The sequence below is a fragment of the Passer domesticus genome, chromosome 3 (assembly GCF_036417665.1).
Source record: "Passer domesticus isolate bPasDom1 chromosome 3, bPasDom1.hap1, whole genome shotgun sequence".
In the NCBI taxonomy this organism is placed as follows: Eukaryota; Metazoa; Chordata; class Aves; order Passeriformes; family Passeridae; genus Passer; species Passer domesticus.
Genome location: NC_087476.1, coordinates 36,679,982 through 36,704,623, shown reverse-complemented (window position 1 = coordinate 36,704,623; position 24,642 = coordinate 36,679,982). Strand labels below are relative to the sequence as shown.

The following is a 24,642-nucleotide window of genomic DNA, read 5'->3' as shown; positions in this document are numbered from 1 at the left end:
GTTATGGATTTGCAACTTTAATACCAGAGTTAGGTACTGACTGATTTTTTTTTTTTAAATCTGGAAATCAATTTACTGTGAAATGAAATGCACTTTTAAAGTGCAGTTATAAAGTATGGCAGGGTTTGTAGTTGTGTCTTGAGATTTAGTTTTGGATTTTGGAAATAAGGGCTGTGTCTTTATAATATTGCCTTCAGTGTTATTTTAAGATGTTTGGATGGATTTTATTTTTTGTAAGACTGAATTTTAGTCGTAAGAGAAAAGAAACAAACAGTCACTGGAGAGCAGGTTGTATATTCTCAGAGTCTCTAAAATATTGCCTCGTTGAACTCTGATATTGATGAAGAAAGCAGTATCACTAAAGTTTTTTTTTTCCTCTATAATCAATTAAACACAGATTAGTATTTTAGTGTTAGCTGGGAACTTCCTTTTAATGTAACTTTCAGGTTCTCATAGATATTTTTGAGCAAAGTTGAATTTTTGGTGTTTGTTATTACACTTGCATGACTGGTCACTTTTGTTGCATATCATGCTTTCTTTGCACTTACTGGTTTGCATCAGAATTCAAGGAGATGATATGGTCAAATTCTCCCACCCATTATGTAGGGATTGCAGCAGCCAGTGGAAGAAGCTGAGTTTTAAATGCTTCATACTCTTAGGCTTTGAACCATGGCCTTGTATTTACAGGAATTTTAGGCTTTTCAGCAAGACTTTATTTTCATTATATTCAGCAGGAAGTACAGGTGCATAGAAATAATTATATTCTTGGAAATGGTCCAGCTCTTGGCTTTCCTTGCTTAAACCAATTCACAGTTCTCTTGCAAGGTTTTTTTGTGTGGACAGTCTGAGTCTGGATGCCATCACTAAAGCCCATTGTCTCTTGAAAATTCTGTCTAGCAGGAGTAGGAAAAAAGTTCCTTTCTGTGCAGTCTGTGATCCCACAGAGAATTCTGCCCATCACTCTCAATGGAACAAAAGGGCTAAAGGTTAAACAATGGTACAGGTCAAGCGAACAACCTTTTGCAAATGTTAGCACACTGTATGTCAATGACTTGTCAGTTCTTAGACTATTATCTAGTTTTAAAATGACAGCTTGTCCTAGAGGGATTAGAGGGAAGGTAATCTCTGCTAGAAGATTAAATGGTCTAGGATCCTTTTAAAAATTTTCAGTCAAATCTGTGAACTGACAGGTGACTTACTTTGTTCTCTTGGTTTATTTGACATTTGGATTTCTTTTTTTTTTTGCTTTTTAAAACTGCTTTTGTTGTAGTCAGGAGAGGTGGAATGTTTTGAGTATACCAATAAAGGTATAGCTCCTGTTGAGATGGTTTGCTTTGGAAAATAAAGCGCCTGTGGACTTCTGGTGATGCAGAAGAATGTTTAAGTGCACACATTGCTGATGTTCATGTATTTTGCAGGCAGCTGTAAGCTTATATTTGCATGCCCTGAAAGAGTGAGCCCTGATAAAGGGCAGAATATGCAGGCATTGCTCATCTGTGTCTGCCAAGAGAGCTGTTAACCAAAACTGACTGAAAATGACAAGGCCCTGTATTACATCTCCAAGTTGCCTACAGACAACACATGGAGAAGCTTTGCAGTCATGGGACCGAAGACAGAAGAATTGCATGGCAACAATGGCGGATGCAGAAGTGTCAAATACTCTATTTTTTGAAGATCTTGAATTCCCCATCTCAATGGAGAGGGAATGTTACCATCTGGAGGTTTTTTATTGCCAAGAAGAATTGTTTCCTCTGTTTTTATATTTGTTTTGATTTTCTATGCCTTCAGGAGTAGTTTAATCAGCTCACCTTTCAATCCTGCATTTACAGACCTAGAGTTGGCAGCCATTCTTCATGTCTGGCCTACATCATATTCCTCACTCCATCTGTTCCATTCCAAGGTTTTGGCCTATTTATCATCTAATCACCTTTTAATTGTCTTCTAACCCATGTCCCCTCTACCATTTTGTTTCTGTTTGTTTTTATTTCTTACATTTCTTTCTCACTTTGTCCTGTTCCATCTCCCCAAGAATGGAAAGTTTAATGGTGTAAAAGCAGTATTGCCTTATTCCACCCTTAGATGCTTTTCTGCTGGTGTAACCTTCACTTAAATTTTCTTTTTGGCATTTTTTTTCCTGAAAACACAAATAATCATTGACCTGAGGAACTTGGTAAACAAATAGGGAATAAGAAGCTGCCGACACATTACCTTATACTGGAATTTGAAATCTTCACTAGGCAGCTCATATCCCAGCATGTAATACTTCAGCCTGATTGTTCAAAGTTATTTTACCACATGAATTGTAAAGGTAAGTACAGCCAATCAGCCCAACTGGTAGCTTTGTAAATGGTAAGATGAAATAGGTGACTAAATTACAGATCTTGAGCTGAATGTACGTTACTGCCACTTGAAATTCAGTGCTTGAACTGCAGCTATTTCCTGCAGCCAGCTGCAGCACTGCAGTGGTGTGAATACACATAATTTCTGTCAGTGGGATGTTGAGGGTAGCAGAGGCTTTGTGGTCCAGTGCTGGTGGGGTGTCCAGCTGCCTCTGACTGTTCCTTGGCTTTCTGTGGGACAGGGAGGCAGCAGCTACTTGCTTAGATTTGGGTTCCCTCATGCTAGGGCAACACTGACTCAGCTGTGGCTAACTTCTCAGCCTCCTGGCTTTGCTGGAGTCACTTAAGGAGACCCATTCATGAAGAAGAATCTGTTTGTTTCCTGGAGTAAACAAGAGGATTAGGTGACTTGCTTTTGGTTATTATTATTTATGATGTTGAAAGTCAAGTATAATATTTCAGCACAGTAGTGTTTTGGTTAGGAAAGAAGTATTTTTCTTTTTGTTTGAGAAATTATTCACACATTAGTTACATTTCACATTTTTCAGAAAGTGATCTACTGAAGTTAAAACAAACAGTCTTGGATATTTCTGTGAACGATTATTTTCATAACTTGTGGCCCATGTTAGATAATGCTAGTGGTTCAAATTAAATTAATGTAGAATGATTCACATACGGAACATGTAATTAAATTCTGAACTTGTCAAACTATCGTGTGAGAGAAAAAAAGCATTGAAACTAGTGGAAGAATAAAGCTGTATGGATAAAATGTTCTACTTGGCGTACACTGTGAGTTTAAACATCAGGACAGTACATATTCAGCTTAGCTTTTAACACTTTAACATTAGATTTGAACATTCTAACATTTTTGTAAATTATTTCTTCTGTGTTTTGTACAGTGGAAATACCTTTTGAAGTGGGAAAAGTGTCTTTAACAATGATTTCTTCTTTCAGTTTTATGGTGTATTACCAAACCAGAGAAATGCAAATCTGTTTGGACCTAACTATCAATTGGTATGCCAGTGTGGACAATTGAATTGTATATTTTATATCTTCTGAATTAGTTAGAAGACTCAGCTGTGGTGACTAAGTGGGTCACTCCACTCATTAATTGAGGGGCAACTGTTTAATATTGTCCATTGTGCCACTTCACAGGCTGTCACTTTCCAAACTGCCTTCTGGCAATGCAGCTCCACAGGGAAGCCATCAGCCTTCTCCTATTGGAATGATATTCAAGAGACATGCACTTAATTTGGATAAAATGAATAAAAGCACAAAGAAAATTGTAAAGATGGGGGTGAAATTTAAAGCAATTTATTATTATGCAAGATTATAGGACATCACTGCTAGCTGTTTCTTTTCTTGTAATATGCTCAATATTGAGAAAAACCCCAAAACCAGGTCTTGAACAAAATTAATCTTTAAAATAAATTACAAAATCTTAGCATTTTACTATTACGGCTTTACAGTTTTAATTTCAACTTTGTAGCAAATAAAGCCCTCGAGTGCCATTGCATAGCAGTAGAATCCGATTTTTTTAAACATCCAGAATATAAAGTTAAACCTTAATTTTGGTGTTAAAATCAATGCTTCAGGCCCAGTATAAAATATTAGCCCAGTTTTAATCAGAAATTGTAACAGTAAATGTATGAAAACATTATGTTCTTGTATATAAGTTTTGTACCTGACTCAGTTGTTGTGTATACAGTTTCATCTTTCTTGACAAGTCTTATTAGAAATGCTTAATACAATAAAATCCTCAATTATCTGACTTATTTAAAACAGACCTATCCATGATTTTAGCAACTGGAGATCAGATTATGTTGGAACAGTTTATGCAGGGGCTGGATAACAGATTTGCACAGGGGCTGGATAACAGCTACACCTTATCAAGTATATAACAGTGGAAGGTCATTCAGCCCCATTGTACTCAACCCAGTGCCATTCTTTCCTCTGACATCAGAAGAACTATTGAATTTAGTATTTGGTCAAACCCAGAGCATTAGCGAGCTTGCAAGCATCAGTGTAATGAGAGCCTTGCTCAGTTGAAGACATTACAGGCTTTACCAAGCATCTTTCATCCATTCAGGAATGTCATAGATTGCAGCTTATATGTAAATAGATCAAAGCATTTGCTAGTGGAACCTATTAAATCTCCTCTGGCTCCAGCGACACTGTAATCTCAGATGGGTGTGTTCTGCCAGGTGGGAGTGTGGGGAGAGTGATGTGGGCAACATAACCCATGCCTAAAAGAAAGAAAATGAATTCACCGTGCAGTTTGAAACAGAGAACTGTGAAGAGCACAGTGCATGAAATGGCCAAGCCATTAAATATATTGCTGGTTTTTTGTCAGGAAAAATAAATATGAAATATTGCTGTTTGGCAGGGTCATTCCTGCAAAGCTTCAAGGAGTCCACATTTCTCTAATTTTGAAGCTATCACAAAAGTCAATTGTAAGTTTCTTGGAGGAACTTATTTCTCTTATTTGAAAGAAGCATTTGAAAACATCATAGTTAATTGATGTCAGTTTCTCAATTGTGTCTTTGAGAAGAGATTGACAGTGAGAAATGCCTTATGCTTATTTTGAATTCAGGAATGCAGATGTGCTGTCAAATTAAGCATTAACACACATAGTGCTTATGTTATTCTTGGGTATTGTTTTGAATATATTAGGTGCGTAACCTTTGGAGTTGTTCACTCAGAACCAGCACATGGGAGGTGGCTCAGTGGGGCTCTTACTGTAGCATGCTCTAGGTTTTTCTAAGATGTCTCCAAATAATTAAGAAACATGGCATACAACTAGTCTTATTAGCATATTTGAAGAGTGCTGTTAATTAAATTAGCTGCAAAACCAAGAGGATATTAAAAAAAATAAATTGGAACCATCAGACTTGATTCCCTGCCACCCTCACCATGTATTTTACTCTTGTTCACAATAGCATTTTTTCCCTGTGTGGCTGGGTGGTGAAATCAAGCTAGTGTCGTTCCTAGACTTTCACATCCAAGGCTGCATCCCAACATGCTTTTTCCTAAGAGGTGCCTCATGCACAAAGCAAGTTACAGAGAGAAGGGTTGAATCTCTTTGGCTTTATTGTTTGGAGGTGTTGCTCATTCCCTATCACATGAGTATAAACTGGAATTTCTATTGCCTTCCTCTCCTGGAAAAAATATATGGACTCCAGGGAAGACTTTTCTGCAGAATTGCTGTTCTAAAAGGTAATGAAGAGTGATTCATTAGGCTGCTAATGACCAGTCACGAGTAGTTTAGCCCTTGTCAGTGACTGACTATGAAATTATATGGGCAAATAGTCAAGGAAGACACTCTGCAGTAGTTGTGGTTGGTTCTTGGAATTATGTTATTTTTGGTCTGTGTTCTGCTGACTAACATTAAGTCTTCAGTATATTTGACTTTTATGCGTTTGACTTTGACACAAAGGAGTCTGGGAGCCCTGCACATCACACTTTTCAGCAGGAAACAGAATTCTTGGAGCTTAAGTGCAGACTGCAGGTACCAGTGGCAGCCTAGATCTGCAGCCTTTTAGCTTCATCCACTTGGAATGCAAGAGGGCAATCAAATGAGAACATGTCTGTAATAAATCTGAGAGGGCTGTTGTAGGATGAGATATGTAAATGTTTCTTTCAATGCTCCTGCTGAGTTTCTAACTAGTTGAAGATGGAGGAGAGCACATAGTTGCCAGAGCAAACCCAGAATTAGGTCACCTTCCTTCCTCTCTGTGCATGCACCTGTCTGTTGCCACTTCATGTTACTTCAGCCTTGCTGCCCTCACTGTTACTAGTGCAGAGCTTGTGGAGGTTCAGTGGAAGTGCCCAGGTGACTTCCTGTCCTGCTCTAATGGGCTGTACATGGGAGAGGTGACCCCTGGTAAATGTGACCTCCACAAAGTGGTGGGAAATACTAGAAAGTGGCCCTTCCACAAAAGGATTTCTTCCTGCTAACTGAAACAAATGAAAGGCTGTCAGTGAATGGTTTTTTGTGGAATATGAATTTCAGATTGAGTATTCTTTAACAGCGTTTTGCTAGATGAGCCATTAGGACCATATGTATTTGAATGCCATGAGCGGTGCTCAAAAGGGTAAAGCAGTGTATTCTCCACAGAAATGCTTACTAGACATCCATGGAGGAGTGTAGAGAGGAAGCTATGCATATTCCTCTAGCAAAAATTTGTTTGTTGCTAGAAACTGGTCAGTCTGTGAAGAATTCAGTATTATTAAACACACCTTTGATTGACCTTTCAAAAGAGAGAAACGTGTCTTGCATGGTCACTTTTTTTGGGCTACAAGTTTCCTATCTTTAGCAGGTCTTTAGTACTGGATTCTGCTCTAATGTGTTTAAAATTATTAGGGTATTCCTTATGGAATTCTTAAAACATACTTCAGTGACCAGTTGTTGCCAATGTGTTTTTGTTGTGGCTGTTGGCTATTCCTACACCTAACAGATGGCACTCGTGTACATTGACAAGCTGTGGGATAGCTGAGCATTACTAATAAAACCTATCACATGTTAAACTTGACCTGACATTAATCAAGTTTTGAATGCTACAAATGATTCATGGATAATAATTAGTCTCTTGATCATATTAGTGAACATCAGTATCACAATGCTGCCATTATCTGCTTTCATTCTTATAGGGAACAAATCTATTGCCATAATTAGGTGTTTTTCATGTCTTTTGAGCCAAAATGTTCTGTATGATTAACTTGGTAAAGAGGTTATTTTTAGTCTTTCAGTATGATTGATTTCAGAGCTTCTAGTAAATTAACAAACTGAAAGGCTTTCCATAAAATAATGTTTTATAAAAGTATATATTTTTAAATTTTATCAACTGAAAAAATTCCCATGCGTCTTTACAGTCATTTGGTATATTTTTCATCACCATATGATTCAGCTGTTGCCAGAGATTACACAGTTCAAAATAGTGGTGATTTTGTTAAACAGGTGGACCTTGGGTGTTTACTTTACTCTTTTTGTTTAGTTATGGGGTTACTGGTTGATATCAAGTGCTTTCAATATGTACGTGTTCATACAGACATAATAATGTTTGCAGCTTTTCTCTGTTTTTGTCTAGAATTAGCATCTTGAGTTGGATGGCTGTGTGAAAGCTAGGATTTGAGTTTTGAGCATGAATTTTTTAAAGGATTTTCATACATTTTTACAGCCCAAAAGCATGAAATTTCTTTTTAAGTAATGAGCAAGTGAGAAGTTTATACTTTGTGTTCCTTATGCAGTTAGGGCAAAGTAGATAATTTCACTGGTTTACTAAAAATGTAGCAGCTATCTTCAATATGTGTTGGTTCCTAATTAGCATAAGAAACTTCTTTAAGCAATTACTTCTTACAGAGCTCAGTTTTTAATTTATTTTCTACAGTTTTTGATCCTACTTTTCCTTTATGCATATTTTAGATCATTGACATGGGCCAGGAAATACTTCGTTACTTCATGATTTTTTCTTAGCATATTAGCTTAAGAATATTTAGTATAAGCTGTGGTTTTCTCACTGTACCCTCAGTTATTATGATGCATTTTCTTTCTTCCCTTTTATTGCTGGTAAGATAAATATAGCTAAATACAATGACTAATGAAGGAGGATGCATAGAATTGGACGTTACCCTGATGCAGATACACAGATGCAGAACTGTTGCTGTTCTTACCCCATTTATTTGATGTAAGGTAGCATATCATATTTTGATTAGGAAATGAGACTGATGCAGGGGAAACCGGGTCATGTTAAATTATTGAAAGTCTGCTTTTCAACATTTTTATAGGTCATTTGGAGGAAAACTTGAAATTATATAAATGAGACATTACTTGTGGTTTTGAGAGGGAAACGAATGTTAACAATGAAGCAGAAATCTTTACTTTGACCATGTGTTAAGTCACACTCCTGAGACCATGGGCTGTGATTTCAGGATCTTCAGAGTTACTTGGAAGGAGCCACTTGGAGGCAAGCAGCCAGTTGTAATAAGCCATTGGCTGGTCAAATACTTTGGCAAGTGCTCAAGTATGCAGAGATCTCCTTGAAAAGAGACTCCTGTGACAGAGAACAGGGAGTGCATTTTTTCTTGCTGCTGTGGCTCTTCTGGAATATTCAGTTTAGTTTAAATGGCATGGTTTCATTTGATTAAAAAATGGTATCTGTGGGGTATCTTTTGAGGACACGTTGAAATATCTGAAAAGTTACATTTGCTTCCTTGTGAAATGTTTGAAATGTGAACTTTGTTTCTAAAAAAAAAAAAACAAAAACTCTAAGAGATGTCTTCGTCAGAGTCTAAAAAGAGGAGCAAGGAAGAAAAGTTGAAGGAAGAAAAAAAATTGCTGAGAAATAGGAATTAATTTTTTAATTGCACAGGCAGTACTTTGTTGGACAGCTTAATGAAGATTGTGGTTCTCCATCACAGCATGCTGTAATTGAGATTGCAGAGCTTTCTAAATAAATTACTTGGCACTTGAGCATATCACTTGAAGAGGAACTTAAATATGCGTGAGAGGAGAAGGTTTCATCCTCATAGCTGTCTGAAAGTGAGTCTGAAATGGTGATGCAGATTGTGTCTGGTTTGGAGCAGGGAGGGTAGGAAGCAATGGAACTGCCAGAGATGTGGCTTTGATCCTCTCCCATCTACCCCCAGATTGTTAATTTACACTAGGTTGGTTTAGATCAGCTGTTTTACTTGCTTTACTAACAATGTTAGATGAGTTGTTGGTGTCCTGAATGGGAAAAAGATAAAAGTCTGCATGGATTGAGTTTCATGTGTTTGTTTTTGGGGTTTTTTTGGGTTGTTGTTTTTTTTCCCCCTGTTTTAAATCTATAGTTCAGAAGGTGTGCGCTCCCTTTAATTCCCAAAACCATAAATTCCCTAGAGTGACTAAAGTTTGTTTTGAAGTTTTACCATGAATTTGTAGTAATACAGTCAGTGAAACAAAGTCAAAACTTCTGTGAACACTTTGGGTTGGGCTCTATTTCTGTTAAAATGTGAACTAGTCAACTTCTATTTGTGGAAAGTTTGAGAGTCTAGGTTTAATTTTTAAATAGTATATGAAAGTTTTTTCCCCTATGATGTAGTTACTTACATGCTATTTGATGATTTTTTGCTTTGAGACTGAAAGCAGCTGTTCCATTCTTGATACCTTCTCTGCTTTTAGACACACTTGATGCTGCAGGACAGGGGAAACTGGAAAGATCCTGGTGAGGAGGAAGGAGCTACAGCTGTAGCTTAGAGGACCACTTCCCTGACTTGACATTAAGCTGCATTTGATCATATTTTGAAGCATTGCACAGCAGCCTGTGTATCATCTGAAAGGAAGCTTATACCCCACCAAGTGCATGCTTAGTTCTTTTCCAGGAGGCCTCCTTTTCAAAATATACTGTTGGCAAGCTGGAGTTTAGAATGTTAGTAGCTTGGATGATAGCTCCATCATTGCCTGATACAGACTGCTGTATTTTGGGGAAATGTGATAGTTGGCATGAATCTGAGCCAGACTATTTTTGCATTATTTTAACTGATCTTAGCATAAAAATCATTCTGTGGGATTTCTGATGTCATTCAAAAACAGGATTTATGAAGATTTATGTAGTAGGTTATCTACAGAGATGTATGAGCTCATGTTTATAAAACTCGACAGTTGTCAGGTTGTGAGAATTTCTTTGAGGCTGATGGTGAGGGCTGTCATCCTTGGAGAAAGGGATGGTCCTTTAAGTTGGACTGAAACCTAAACTGGTGAAGATGCTGGCTCTGTGAAGTTAGGAATGACAGTAGACCCATGTATGAAGGTGTTTTATGTTCTGGCTGACTGGCAATTCAATTAATAGTTTGTTTGTAACTAATGCTTTAGAGTGAAGTATGTTCGCTGTTACAGCTCTCTGTAGAGTGAGCAGGTCCAGATGATCAGTAGTGGAAGGTGGATCTGGAAAACTCCATAGGGACTGCAGGCACAATTGCTCTGTCTTGACTTGAAGTGAAGCATATAACAGTTCTGAAATTGAAAAAGCAAGGAAAAGGGACGTGTATTTGTCTTGTATTATAACGTTGAAAGGGATTTTTTCTGTATCCTTAAGTATTTCAGGAGGATAGCCAGCAGTGTCAGCTTTGAATCAGAATTATAGACAAAATGGTTAGCAGTATTTTTGTATTTGGACACAGGAGATCAATAATTGTGATGTGTGTGCAAGGACCGTAGTAAAATTATTTTGTAGGAACTCAGTATGACTTTTCAGAGTCATCATTATGTTTTAGAATCCTCATAATTCACATTATGTTGTGTTTGCATGAGATTTTTTTCTTTTTGGTAAGGGGAAGGAAAAGGCACAGTAGTACCTGCTGGGCTTATTTATTTTATGAATAGTGTAATATCTGTGAACTTACAGAATTATGTGTCTTGGCTCAGAAATACCAAAACACTAATGAAAACCTACTAGCATTGCATGGAATCTGTGTGCACCAAAATTTTCTCCCCTTCCTGCTGAAGGAGCAGAGTGATTTCTTTGTTAGCATAAGTACAGAGAGATCTCTAAAGCGTGAATTTTCAATTATCCACAGAAGAACTGCTGACTGGTTCAGTGTTTTAACAAAATCAGCTTCAGCAAGTTATTAGTGCTCTTTTGCTGCTCTTCTTCTCAGTGGTTAAGGAGCAGGGAGAAATCCTGTTACTCATCATACAGCTCCACTCAATCCATGCAATTATACTGTTCTTTTGCTTAGAGAAGTGTTATTAGATGTAGGGATAATTTTAAATTTAGTTGAAAACTATGAAAGGAAAAGTTTTAAATAATAAACTGTAATATGAGTATATGGCTTATTGCAGTGCTCACAGGGAAGAAGGCAGCTGAAAGGAGTGAACAGAGGGGATCTCAGGTGGCAATAGATGCCATGAGGCAACGTGGAATTGGATGCCAGAAGAGCTGGTTCACATGCATCATTTACCCATCTTTTATAAAATGTCATTGAGATGCATTGCACTTTATCTGGTCCATGGCAGTCATCCCAGTCAAGCAGGTGTGCCATTTATCATGGCGCCGATTAAAAAAGACCATTCTGTTCAAGTTAATTAGAAATTTGAACATGTGGAATGTTGAACAACGTTTTTTAAAAGATGAACCATGATATTTGCATTTGAAGTTCATAAACTGAAAAAATGTAACTTTTTTAGAGTAAAAAATACTTGCGTGTATGTCAGACATTGCTTTTCTGCTCATTTCCGTGTCATTCCAAACCTTCTGCAATATTCAATGTCTGTGTATTCTGCTGTTCACAGACAACTTTTACATAGTTTAATTCTCAAGAAAAATTTAATGGGAATAATGCCAGGGAAAATGTACATTGCTTCCTCCATTCCCTCCCCCAGTTGCTAATCCTTTTTAGTCAAAATTCCTTTCTAGAGAGAGTGTTATCATTCAAATACATGTAATTGATCTAACGAGAATGAAAGCAGAATAACTAGGAGCACAAAGAAATGTAGTTATCTGTTGAGACTTGCTCTGGATTTAAAATCCTTTTGTCTTTGATATCTAATTGACACATGGGAGGAGCTGTCTTAGTGAAAACACTGTGGACCTCCAAACAGAACGTTTGACTCTGAAACTGGGTGGGAGCTTGATGGGACAGATTTCTTTACATTTTGTAATTCTGGCTAAGTAATGAATGAAAAGTATCAGAATGTATTTCTAAAATGGAAAAAAAAAATTATATTTTCCTCTCAATTTATCAAGTTGTAATAGTACTTGAATGTAGTTTTCTAAAACTACATGTTCACCAGAGTGGAGAGTGTTGCAGGCTAAACAGCATGATAATTATTTTCTGCTTTTGCACGTATTCCAACTTTGAAGATTATTTCTGTATTCTTAAGTTTTCTTTTGGGATGGAATACATAATTCAGTTCTGTAAGCTCCAACACAGAAATAACTGTCTTCTCAAATTGTACTTTCCTTAACAACTTCAAAAACAGAGGCAGAAACAGAGGTGATTGATTCCTCTCTTTGCCAGTTTGGTTAATGCCTTTTGGTAAGTTAGTCAGAAGTTTATAAAAAGTAGTCTTAACTAGTTTGAAGTTTCTGTTTTGTTTTTGTTTGCTTGGTTTTTTGTTTGTTTGTTTTTAAAATATTGTTATTCCTTAATATTAACATTATTCAGTGAGAGGTTTTTTTGGTACCTGAATTTAACGAAACCAGTGTTGTGCATTTTTGTAAGTTTGAAGCATACTCTTATTACAGATGACTGGCCAGTCAGTTTTGGAACTGCTAAGTAACTTGCAAGTGATCTGTGGAAGACTTAATTTATGTAGAAATTAAAAAAAACCCACTATTTTAAAAACTTTTTGACATGTGTTTAAATATTTTTCCAATGCATTCATTGGTCCAGTAAAAACAAATACTAACAATAGATTTATGAAAGAATTTGGGATTATTTTGTTGTTATTTTGTGTAGTCATATGGTAGCAGATACATTACATTGTGAACTTCAGCTGTAAATTTCAAGATAGCAACAGGTTATAACAGCAATGTGCAGCTTCAAGTTTCAGTTATGGGTTTTCTCTTCTGAGCAATTGTGTTTCCTTGGATAGTTTCTTACTCAGAATTAAATACTCTTAAAATACTTTTCTACTTGAGAGTACTCTCTTCGTGTGTTGTTTCCAGTTAAATTGTATCTAAAAGTTGAATAGTCAAAGCTTTCTTTGTTGTTGGAGATGTAGGCACAAATATAGACTAATGACTAGGTAAGAGAAAAAGCTAGCTTTTTATAGCAAAATGATCAGTCATTCTGTGCAAACTGTTACAGGTTTAAGTAAAATATATAGAATCATTATTGTTCAAAGTATTTGACCAACAGACTTTTGATCTACAAGACATAAAATTGCATTGCTTTTACTTGTGCAGCCTTAATAGGATACAAATGTTAGTTCTCAGCTGCTTTTGTACTTTATTGACATCATTAGAATAATTTAGTAATAATTTGGTCAGCAGGTTAGTAAGTTGAGCTCTAGAAAGGACATAGTACAATATTAGCAGATCAGGCCAAAATGATGCTTTTAAAACTGACTGATTTACTGATTCTGTATTTGCGATGTTTTATCAACTTTTGGTTACTTTTATGCCAAAGTTTTTTCAAATCTTACTAAAAGTATCTACAACTTCAGGACAGATTCTTCATCTCAACAGTAAAACAAATTGAAATTAATAAAGAGATATTTTGGTAATTCTCCTAATGTTTGCTATTACTTGTCAGTTGTAGTTCTCCTTGATAATTTGCTTTTCCTTAGGCAAGTCAGAATTTAATATGGAAGTATATAATCAATTCTCATAACTGTTGACTGGCTGGTTTCAGTAGTTTGTTTAATTAGGTGGTTTTTCTCTGGTAAATTCATCTAGATGGATATATTTACCTCCATACATAATTCACAGGCTTTGAAAGCATTAAATAGAATATTAAATATTTGTATTCAAGATACAAATTAATTCAAAGAGTTGGTTTTACAGACATGTAGCTGTGTTACTGGTTTATGCCCTAGTTAAGAAGTCTGTCAAACATGAATTTCAAATGATGCCCTGAAGTATTTTTCAGGAAATAAGTTCAATCTAAAGTTCTACTTGTGTGTTAAAATGGCAAATGGATTTTTTAATTTGCCCACATATGACTATAGTGTCCTGTATTAGAATTGATATTTCTTAGTTTTGTAGTATATAGAGCCATCTTTGTTTCTAAGTATTTCTTTTTGGACAAAGGATTTTCTAGCCTTGCGTATTCTTTGTGGAAACTGCTACTTTGTTGACGTTGGCATTTCCCAAGCTCTAATGTTAAACCATAAATAAGCTGTTTACTGGCAAACAATTGCAGTAGTAGCATATAATCCACTACTACTCACTTTGATGTGCATTTCTCTATGGAAAAAGATTTTCTTTCTTGTTTGTTCTACAGCTCCTGGAAGGAAACTTTGCCAGAGAAGTTAGCCATGAAGTGGATGGACTGATATTTCAGCCTACAGGAGTAAGTAGCATAAAGAATGGATCTTTTCTGCCTTTAGTTCCAGATAAAATTCTCGCTCTCCCTCCCCACTCATCCATCTACTAGCTAGCTAATCTTTGTTTTGGTCAGGATTACTTTGCAGTGTTGTTTCTGACTAGTTGCTATCTCATTTGTAGTATGTGTGATTTCTTACTAATCAATGGTGGTAGTCTTCAGGAATCATCTCATGCTTTTTTAGAGTGTGTACTATGCATGTGTGTTGTTAAATAATGAAGGATTTTCTATGACTGCTTGCATTCCTTGAATCTTTCAACCACTGATTTGAGCTCTCATGTTATTTTGTTTTTTCAAGGATGTTCACACATTAAAATGTTATTAAAATTTGTGACTCACGTTGTTTTAGTGCACATGAAGCATGATGAATTCTTGAGCCATGTCTGCCAGTGTAAAGGCATATGAGTGGCCTGGGGAGAAGTTACCAGCAGTACTGCAGACAACCAGAAAAAATAATGCAAGTGGTTCTCAAGCTAGCATGGCCTCATCCATGCTATTACTCCTCCTGTTGCATCAGATACAGTGGATACACTGCAGTGTGTACTGTATATTGGCATAGATCATGGCTGTGGCATCATCCTTCTTGACTTGTTTCTTAGTTTGTAAATCATAGGATGGTTCAAATTGGAAGGGACTGTTGAGATCATCTAATTCCAGTCGGGGGTAGGGAATTTTACCCTGTTCAGCCTGGCCTGGAACACTTCCAGGGATGAGCATCCACAGCTTCTATGAACTGTTTCAGTGCCTGACCACCCTCATAATAAAGAATTTCTACCAAATATCTAATCTAAACCTATTCTCTTTCAATTTGAAGCCATTCTCTCTTATCCTGTCAATACATACCCTTGTCAAAAGTCCCTCTCCATCTGTTTCTGTAGGCCCATCTTAGACATTGGAAGGCTGCTCTAAGGTCTCCCTGGAGCCTTCTCTTCTGCAGATTAAACATCCCCAACTCCATCAGCCTGTCTTTGTACGAGAGGTGCTCCAGCCCTGAGATCATCTCAGTGGCCCTTCTCTGGGCCTGTTCTAATAGGTCCATGTCTTTCTTATGCTGGGGCTCACAGAGCTGGACACAGCACACCAGGTGGGTCTCATGAGAGCAGAGGGGCAGAATCACCTCCCTTGCCCTGCTGCCCTTGCCTCCTGTGCTGCAGTCCAGGGTGTGATTGGCCTTCCAGGCTGCAAGTGCACACTGCCAGCTTCTCTTGAACTTTTTTGTCCACAAACACCCTAAATCTTTCTCCCCAGGGAGAAAGTCTTGACCCATTCTCCACCCAGTTTGTGTTTGTGCTTGTGCTTGAGATTGCCCTGACCCAGGTGCAGGACCTTGCATTTGGCCTTGTTGAACTTGGATGTTTGCAGAAGCCCACGTCAAGCCTGTCAGGGTCCTTGTGGATGGCATCCCTTCCCTCCAGTGTGTTGACTGAATCAAGCAAGGAGTTGTTTTCAATTAACTCAAATTTGATGGATATTTCTACCATTCCAGTTATTCGTGAAAAGTACATGTATGTACTTTTCCAGTTGAAACATATTTTTCCTGGTCTTCCTCCCTTCCTATACTTCAGATCTTAGCAAGGGGTGATGACACTCCCATCTGGAAATAAGATAAACCTCTCTGTTTCAAGTTCTACATCAGCTAACTAAGCAATTAGGCCATGTACTTTTTTTTTCTCTTTTTTTTTTTTTTTTTTTTAGTACATAGCTGTTTCCAATTTAAAGCAGAACTACTAGGGTAAAGAGAGTTCACACTTTCATAAGAAATCCTGATGATATATCTTAGAATACAGTTAGAATCTAAAGCAATTGTAAAAGTTTCTCAGAAGCACTTCCATGAAAATTGGAGGTTAAGTTAAGCAGAGTTACTGCAGCTAAATTTGAAATTACCTTTTCTAGTTGAAATGAACTTGGTGAACAATGTATCACTTAGTCACTGTTACAGGAAATCAATATCTGACGTGTTTTGTTTCTAGAACTTGTGTTTTCTGACTTAGCACACTAAAAAATTTATAACCCAACTAAACCAATTTTCTTTTGTAAAGGCTTATAAAGGTTATTCATCTTTAATGTATTTATTTAATTTAATGTTCAAATTTTAATATTGTTTCTGAGTTTATGGAATGTAAGTTTGTTGCTTCTGTTATTAAGCTGATTTTCCTGGATGAAGCAGTATGCAGTTTTCTCAGTGTAATGACTTCTTAGTTGAGTAAGTATAAGTAATTGTGCTGGTTTTCCACTATGGTAATATATTTGGAGTGAAAAATATTATTGTAGACCTGTTACTTGGAAAAGAAGCATATAAAGCTGAATAATGAAAAGGGTGAAGCTGATAGAGATGGCTTTTTTTGTTATGTGATACAGAGGGAATAAATAAATAGGCAACAATACAAGAATAACAGTGTAACAGTGCATAAATGACCCCTTGAGAATACTAACTGAAATAATTTTTGTGTTGTAGTTGAATGCATGATGTATTAGGTCTTTTCAGAAAGAAAACAACAACCTCCTGTTGCTGATTTGGGTGTAAACCCTGAACTTTGGTTTTTGTGAGGGTTAGAGACCTTTATAAAATCTGTTTGTCTCAAGTGAAGAGACCACGACATATCCAGAAGATAATTAAGAACCATATTTGTTGACAAAATTGATCTTGCAGAAAAAAAAAAGGATAGACAGAAATGAAGCTAAGTTTTAGAAGATCAGAGAAATTCAAGAACATCTTTTGGGAACTCCTAAAATCCAGTGTGTGTTTTGAGATGTACACAAATGTAGACAGGAACTGAAGCAAAATCACAAAGAAAAATGAAGTGGCAGCAGAGGAGGATAAACAGAATGCCAACGTGTACAGGCAGAAAATTCTTTGGGGAAAATTGCCCACACTTACTGTATTTTTGGTAGATTAAGAGAATGCAGAAGTTAACTATATAATACAAGGAGAGTTGAGCTTATTAGTTCATACTGTTTGAAAGTCTTTTCTGAGTTTCCCTTTCCGAGTTTCCCTTTTCTAAGTTTCCCTTCCCCTCTGCCCTCGTTTACTCAGCGGTGCTCCTCTTGTTGTCTGGTCTCAGACAAAGGCATCCAGACCTATTCAGGTGGTGTGGATATATTCCTTACTAGCTACAGCCAGCACTGATACTGGGAGTCAATATGGATGGAGAAAGGATATTTTGTTGTTTTGAAGTTTGGTTTAATTCTGATGTGCAATAAAACTCAAAATATCCAAAATGATCTGTGAATATACTTTTAGCCTCTAAGAGCTCTTGGTTTTCTCACTTTTCTCTTTGGTTTGAAGAGATTTGGCATCAAGTGCCTCTATTAGTCCAGATTTGATAAATTGATATGCTTGAATGAAAAGGGATTTGTGAAAAAGTTTTACTACTGAATCTAGGGTTTCAGTTAGATGTAAGAAGGTTTGTTTTCTTCTCTTAGTATTCCTATCTAAATTCTTATTATGACTAGCAAGGTTCTTGTACTGAAGCAGAAATTATTGCAGAAATTTTGCACTGTGATTCATAATGGTAGAAATAACATTAAGGAGTAAGGAGATTGTTTTCTGCCTGTGCAGGTTAGTTTATTTTGCAAGATCAAATGAACTGAGCATTACTATTCCTAATTAATTGGTTACTTGAATTACTTATATTGGTTATTGCTTGGGGTGTACAAAGGCTTTCATTTCACAGTGACAGTTGAAAGGCTATGGCTGAGGCATCCCATCTCCTTCTGATTTCCTCCATTCTCAGTGTGAAAGCTTTCACAGATCATGAGAAGACCATAGTTAGGGACGTGATGGATGTTTTCTCCTCATTTATGATTTAAGAATGCTTTGTAGGTAGCTTGATGTGATGTGTGGTTCTTATGTAATTCCTGCATTAACATATCCTACTCTAAGCAACTCCATTGCAAGAGACAAATATCTTCTTACTATTGCTTCTCTTCTTCCCTTTGTACTCTTTCCTTCACTCTTTTTCTTTTCATGCATTCTCTTTATCCAGCAGCCCATTTCCTCATTCCTTTTGATTTCCCTTCTCTGTTGCTTCTCCCTGACACTTTTCCTTACATCATTATCTATCCATTTAAGATCCTATCACTATAACTCCCATATGCCTAAATCAGCTCTATTCCATCTGATCAACTTTGTGTTTCCTCTACCTGTAACAGGTTGGCAGAGCAGGGCTGGAAGTTAAGTACTAAGTAGGAATAAAACAGAGCAGCAGGAAACTTCATGGACAGGGTTCTCACCCTGGGATCATGCCCCAGACAAAGAGTGAGTTAGTTTAAAGGTGATGGCCACATGCCTTATTTACAGATTACACAAGAATGCTTGTGTAAAGATTGGAAGCTTTCAGTCCATTTTTTTGAAATGTTTCTTCAAAACGACAAACTTCTTCCATTTGTTTTAGAACACTTGCAGGTTACCAGCCTGTAGTTTTTAATGAAAATCTCAGAAATGGCCTCTTCTTGGCCTCTGCCCACTCATCAGTGAAATTACTTTTCATGTCTCCCTTGTAATTTGTACTTTTGCTAAATATCTCAGACTGTCTAATTTTTATGCTAGTAATCTCCTAATAACCAGCTTTCTTTCTGACTAAAACTATTGCTTTTCCTTTGCTTCAGGAAAGGATATAGGAATTATTTTCTTACTTTAGCCAGCTAAATGAAGACTCACTGGCCATCGGTTAGGAAGGCTTAAGGACAGCTTTTGAGCATTTGTAGAAAACTTGTATCACAATTTAAAATCTTCTGGTTTGTGTTTGCCTCCTGAGCTTTGTTACACTTTTGCGTTGGCTCAGGCTGATTTCTGTTTGGTACTCCTCTATGCTCTCATTTTGGATGAGGAATAAAGTCCAGTTGTGTGGAATTGGCATTTTTAGAGGGAAGGACGAAGGGCAGCTGCTGAGCTCTGTTCTTCTAAGATAAATGTTATTTTAAAGAACAGCTGAATTATTTAACACATAACTCCCTATACTGAATACTAATGGAAAGTTTAGCCTTTAAAATGAAAGAATAATGAATAGGTTTTTATAACTGAATAACATTGCATGAGTTATTACTATATCTTCCTTCCCTTCCCTTGGCAGACTTAGTGGTGATCTGAAATGCTTGGTTGCCTGTTAATTATTTGTGCTATTCCTATTGTATAATAGGCAGTGTTATTTTCTGTCATTGTGAAAGTTCTTCCAAAATCACTGAAGTTAAAACTGAATTAAATATCTCCAAAAGATACCACCAAATAAAATATCTCCATGATTTGTTTCATTAAGCAGTGCCAGTTTGTCATAAATAATTCTATATAATTGGAAAGCCTTTTCTTCCACAGTATATATTTTATCAAATGGTGTGTAGATCTTTAATCATAGGCATAGTCACTTGCTGGCTCATTTCTGAAGCTCAGATATCCTGTTTATCAATGATGGGGTAACAATTATTGTCATGTATTTCTGGTGCAATAGCAAGTAATGGCTTCAGGCAGACTCAGATATACCAAATATACTCTCAATACCAAAGCTGATATATAAAGGCTTAGGAAGACTCATATAATAGCATAGATTTTTGTTTCTAACAAATACATGTTTCTGGATTTAGTTTTCTATTTTTGTAGTGATTCATGTAGGATTTGGAGGCAATGGAATGGAATAGAATGGAACAGACTATTTCAGTTGTAAGGGACCTACAGAGATCATCTAGTCCAACTGCCTGACCAGTCCTGGGCTGACCAAACATTTTAGCATGTTATTAAGTGCATTGACCAAATGCCTCTTAAACAGTGTCAGCTCTGGGGCATTGACCACCTCTCTAGGAAGCCTGTTCAATGGTTCACCATCCTCTCAAGTACAGAAATATGTCCTGATGTCCACTTTAAAACTCCTTGGCACAGATTTGAACTGTTCCTATGCATCCTGTCACTGGGAGAAGACATCAGTTTGTTAACACAAATGCTAAGACCACCTGATTTTTTTTTCCTCTAGAATTTGCAGCAGAATGGAGAAGAATCTGGAGAGAATAGTTTTCATCAGTCTTTTGTGTTGATCCACATTACTTAAAGCTTTCAAGTATTTAAAGTATCTCTTTGGTAAATGTGATTTCTTCTGTAAGAGTAATGTTCCTGACTGAATCTGTTGCTAGTCAGGGGATGCTGTTGTCACATCAGTGTACACTTTTTGTGCAGTTGTAGGTTTTCCTTTAACAGAGAACTTGCTGTCAATCTCCTGAAATGCCACTGAACTTTGCAACTGTCTTCTCCCTATGAATAGTTGTTATATTCAATTTCCATGGTAATGTTCCTTGCAATTCATCTCTTAAGTAGCTATTCCTATCTCAAACACACCACTTTTTTCATATGCTTTACAAACATACCTGAATATATTAACAATACACAATATTCCTTTGAAGAGTTTTCTGTGGCTATACAAGTAAAACTTTTATACCAATTCAGGTTTGTCTTTGCTCACATGGGGTGACTTGTTTTCTAATTTTTTTTTTAATCAGAAAACTAGAAAATTAAGGAAAGCTAACCCAACACCAGTAATTAAGGTCATATTAAATTGATTACACCTTATTTAATTAAATTGTTAGACTCCTAGATACAAGTACCATGATTTTTGAATGTAGCAGATTTTTATGGTTTCCACTTACTTTCCAAAAACCCGAGATAACTCACACCTTAGAAAATATCTACATTTCCCTCTTTCCCTTTATGAATAATTTTCAGCTCTGAATATAGTAAGGTTGGGGTGTAGCAAAAGTTTTTCTTGTTTTAACTTTCTGCTCTTGGTCCTCTAGTACATTCAGATTGAAATGCAAATGTATTTGCTATTTGCCAGAACTGTTTAATCTGACTTTCTTATTATGTCAGCCTGAATAGATGTCAGTGCCTTGAGTCTGATTACCTAAGGAGAGTGTTGGTCTTAATTGGTATGTTGTCTCATTTGCTTGCTGATAACCTGTACTGCCTGAATTCTCTGATTTCTCAGGCAGTGAACTGCATTTATGGGTGCTATCTAAATGGGTTCTTGAACTTATGTTGTGCAGTTTAATCATTCTGCCAGTGGCAAAGATCGTTCCTACATTATGTGTACTAGTCATCCTTGGGATTGTCAGTTAACATTAATATGGTGGTGTCTCTGCATGTGTTGTTTAGGAAAAGAAAATACCCCACTTTCTCTGCCTGCTGCTGTTTTAAAGGTTGGGAAAATAAAGGATCATCAATCATAAAGGATTCCAAAAATGGTTTTTGCATAGTTTCTTTGTCTCAAAGCCAGCTGTCAGGGAACTTGTGGAGTACACTTGTTGTCACGCTTCTAACTATGGTTGCATGTACTTTCTAACTAAAGTAAATAGGTAAATATTAGGAATATCTACTGTAAATGAGATTTCAGGTGAGAATACCAACACAATGGTTCAGCTTCTGCAAAACATACCTTTTAAATGAGTAGGTCTGTATTCCAAAAATTACATTGATTTATATGTGTTGTGGATCAGTTCTGAAAAAAAATCTCTTTTATAGCTGCATAAGGAAGTCTAAGAGAGTTTTTGATTTGAATCAGTAAGAACTCTTTACTGAATCATTTCATTCAACTCTTGAATAGATTAATGAAGTGGTCACTTGTCTTCATGGCGGTGTTCTGACTCATCCTGAAATTTACAGCAATCTCTCCAGGACTAAGAAGAAGTTGATAGATCGGAATGATTTGGAAACTGGACAATACAGTAGAAAGTATTTTGTCAACCCTCTTTTCTTCAGATCCCAGAATAGATATCCATGAACAGAGCACTTAATTTATAATCCCTCTGTACTCTTTCTATCAAACTGAAAAGATTTAGCAAAGTATCTGGAAGAGCTAGGTTGTGATTGTTTTCTCCCAGTTCTATTTTTTGTGTGTGGCAGAACAAGACAGCCGACAAACTTTTCAAGTTTTCATGATAATTCTTCATAAAATATTTGTATTCTTTATTAGGCAGGAGCACAGCAGTAAAACAGAAATAGTGGTATCAGGATAAACAGAATATTTGTCTAGACCTCCATCCTGCTGTTTAGTGTAAGCAGTAGCCTATCATTTCAGAAAAGTTATATATGTACCCGAGATGTGATGAAACAGGATGACTTTCAGAGGAGTATCAGCACTTGTGTTGTGGTATCTGGATAGTTAAAACATTTAAAGACACTTTCTTTAAAAGCAGAATGATTTATTCTACATTACCCTGTTATTTGTAATTTGGAGTGTTTACTGGGTCACTGTTCTTATAAACAGCAATTTTGAAAACACATGATAAATATCACCAAAGGGTAACTGAATTTTTAAATTGTAAGAATATTTTTCTTAGGTGCTAGCATGTATTATCAGATAAATCTTTGAAGGTCATTGTGCATATCGGTGACTGCACATTTAAAATAATCATGTTCATGATACTGTACAGAACAGTACTCTGCAAGGTTCAGAGGTGCCTGTGGAGTAGTGTTCCCTACTGAAGAAGTACAACAGAACACTGTGTGATAATTCAGTCTCCTTTGGACTGACAGTAACTATAGTTTTAGTTGTAATTGTGCTTTCTGTTCCTTTCATCAGCTTGCCTAGCCTTTGATATTACAAAAATAGTGAACCAAGTCCATTAATATGATTAAAAATGAAAGTCTTGAGCTTGATATGAAAGTTATAAATTGCTTCTACGAAAATTTCATTGTCTTCCACTGAGGTGCATGGTGAATAATTTAGATGTGGTTATATCATACAGGTCTATTAAGTACAGAGGTAGAAGGGCAGTGCTGGACTTCATGCCTTGATTATAGAAGTCAGAGATCAGAAACCTGATGAAGGTTTCCTATGAAATTAGTGCAGATATTCCTAAAGCAAAAGCTTATTTTCTTTTTATGCTGCTAGTTGTGTTTCTGAAATGAAATTCATTTTTTTCCACATTCCCCCTTTCCATTGAAGTAGGGGACTGTACTACTATGACATGTCTACTGGTTCCAAAAGGGAAAAATGCTTAGAAGTCTTAGCTGGAAATTTTCTCAGATTTCCAAAATGCAGGTGTTCTGTGTGCTTTGAATTGTTATTTAAAAACCAGTTAGTACCCTTTTTACATCTTGTCTGAAAGTTTTGACAAGTTTGAACTGACAAACAGTAGGTTGCTTGTTTCCAAACAGTGATCACTAGACATCCCAGGGAGATCTTGCATCTGTATATTCATCCAACCACTGAAACAAAACGTGTTTTAAGCAACATGAGATTCTCTAGAGAACTTTTAACTTATGAGAGCAATTGAAATGTGTATCACTGGGACTTGTCAGACAGTGAATTGATGTTGCCATTTTTAAGGGATAATATGACTTGTTCTGCTTGTAATTAGAAAAAGGAACCAGAAGAATAAAGCAAAATTCTAAATAGTTTTGGAAACAGCTGTTTAACAAATCTAAGTTGATCACAGGATCTAGTGCTCATAGTGCTCAGAGCTCAAAACAGGTAAAAAAAGAAGTTTGCTATGTGGTTAACAAAATAGGAGCTTCAAGGTTGTTCCTTTTGTCTTAAAGTATAAAATATAAAATTCCACTTTCCTACTTAAATCTGTCTGCAAGTTGTCTGATGCATATGATGGTGAGGAAAAATGTGAGTTTAATTGAAGAAGAGACTGGCAGAGGTCAGTGTTTGCTAGTTTTTAGGCAGCATATTCCTTTGGAGCAGTCTTACCATCAACTAACATCAAGCAAAGCAAATTAATATTCGGCTTTTGGAGTTCCTTCCCCCTACTCTTCTAACAGAGCTGGCTCTAAGGCCAGTAGCCAAAAGGATTTTTGCTTTGTTTGCTATTTACAGAATATTTTTAAAGGTGTCAGTTTTAAGTAATACAGATTTTTCTGTAAGACAAACTTGTATGTAGTGAACCATATTGGATATATTATATTTTGGAAACCTTCAGAGCTTTTTTTTTTTTAAGCACTAGCATGCTTTTGGAAGAATATGTTTGATTTTTGAGTAGAACCAGCTCTACTCTCTAAAATATATATACAACATGGGACTACTTCCATGTACAAAGACTGATAAAGTTATTTTTAATGTATTTTCAGACAGCTTATATATTACAGCAGTACAGTCATGATGCTTTTCATTGTTACAGGATTCATTTTAAACTTTATATTTCATTAAGTACTTGAACCAATAAAGAACACACGTAGCTTTTCATAATTTGCATAGTAACAACCAGATGAATGATTTTTGTGATTATTTGTGACATTTAAAAAAAAAATTCTGCAGGATGAACTCTATTTTTTATGCTTGCAAGTCCTGGT

At 36.4% G+C, this 24,642-nt stretch overlaps 1 protein-coding gene across 2 annotated transcripts in view; it reads left to right on the top strand.

Annotated features, from left to right (window-relative positions):
- The window catches only part of RNGTT (RNA guanylyltransferase and 5'-phosphatase), a 170,244-nt gene that overhangs the window by 66,196 nt on the left and 79,406 nt on the right, over nt 1-24,642 (top strand). For both annotated transcript variants that reach the window (XM_064412633.1, XM_064412634.1), the window contains exon 12: nt 14,265-14,333. In XM_064412633.1, the coding sequence (XP_064268703.1) occupies nt 14,265-14,333 (69 nt within the window). The remainder of the gene's footprint in view (nt 1-14,264; nt 14,334-24,642) is intronic.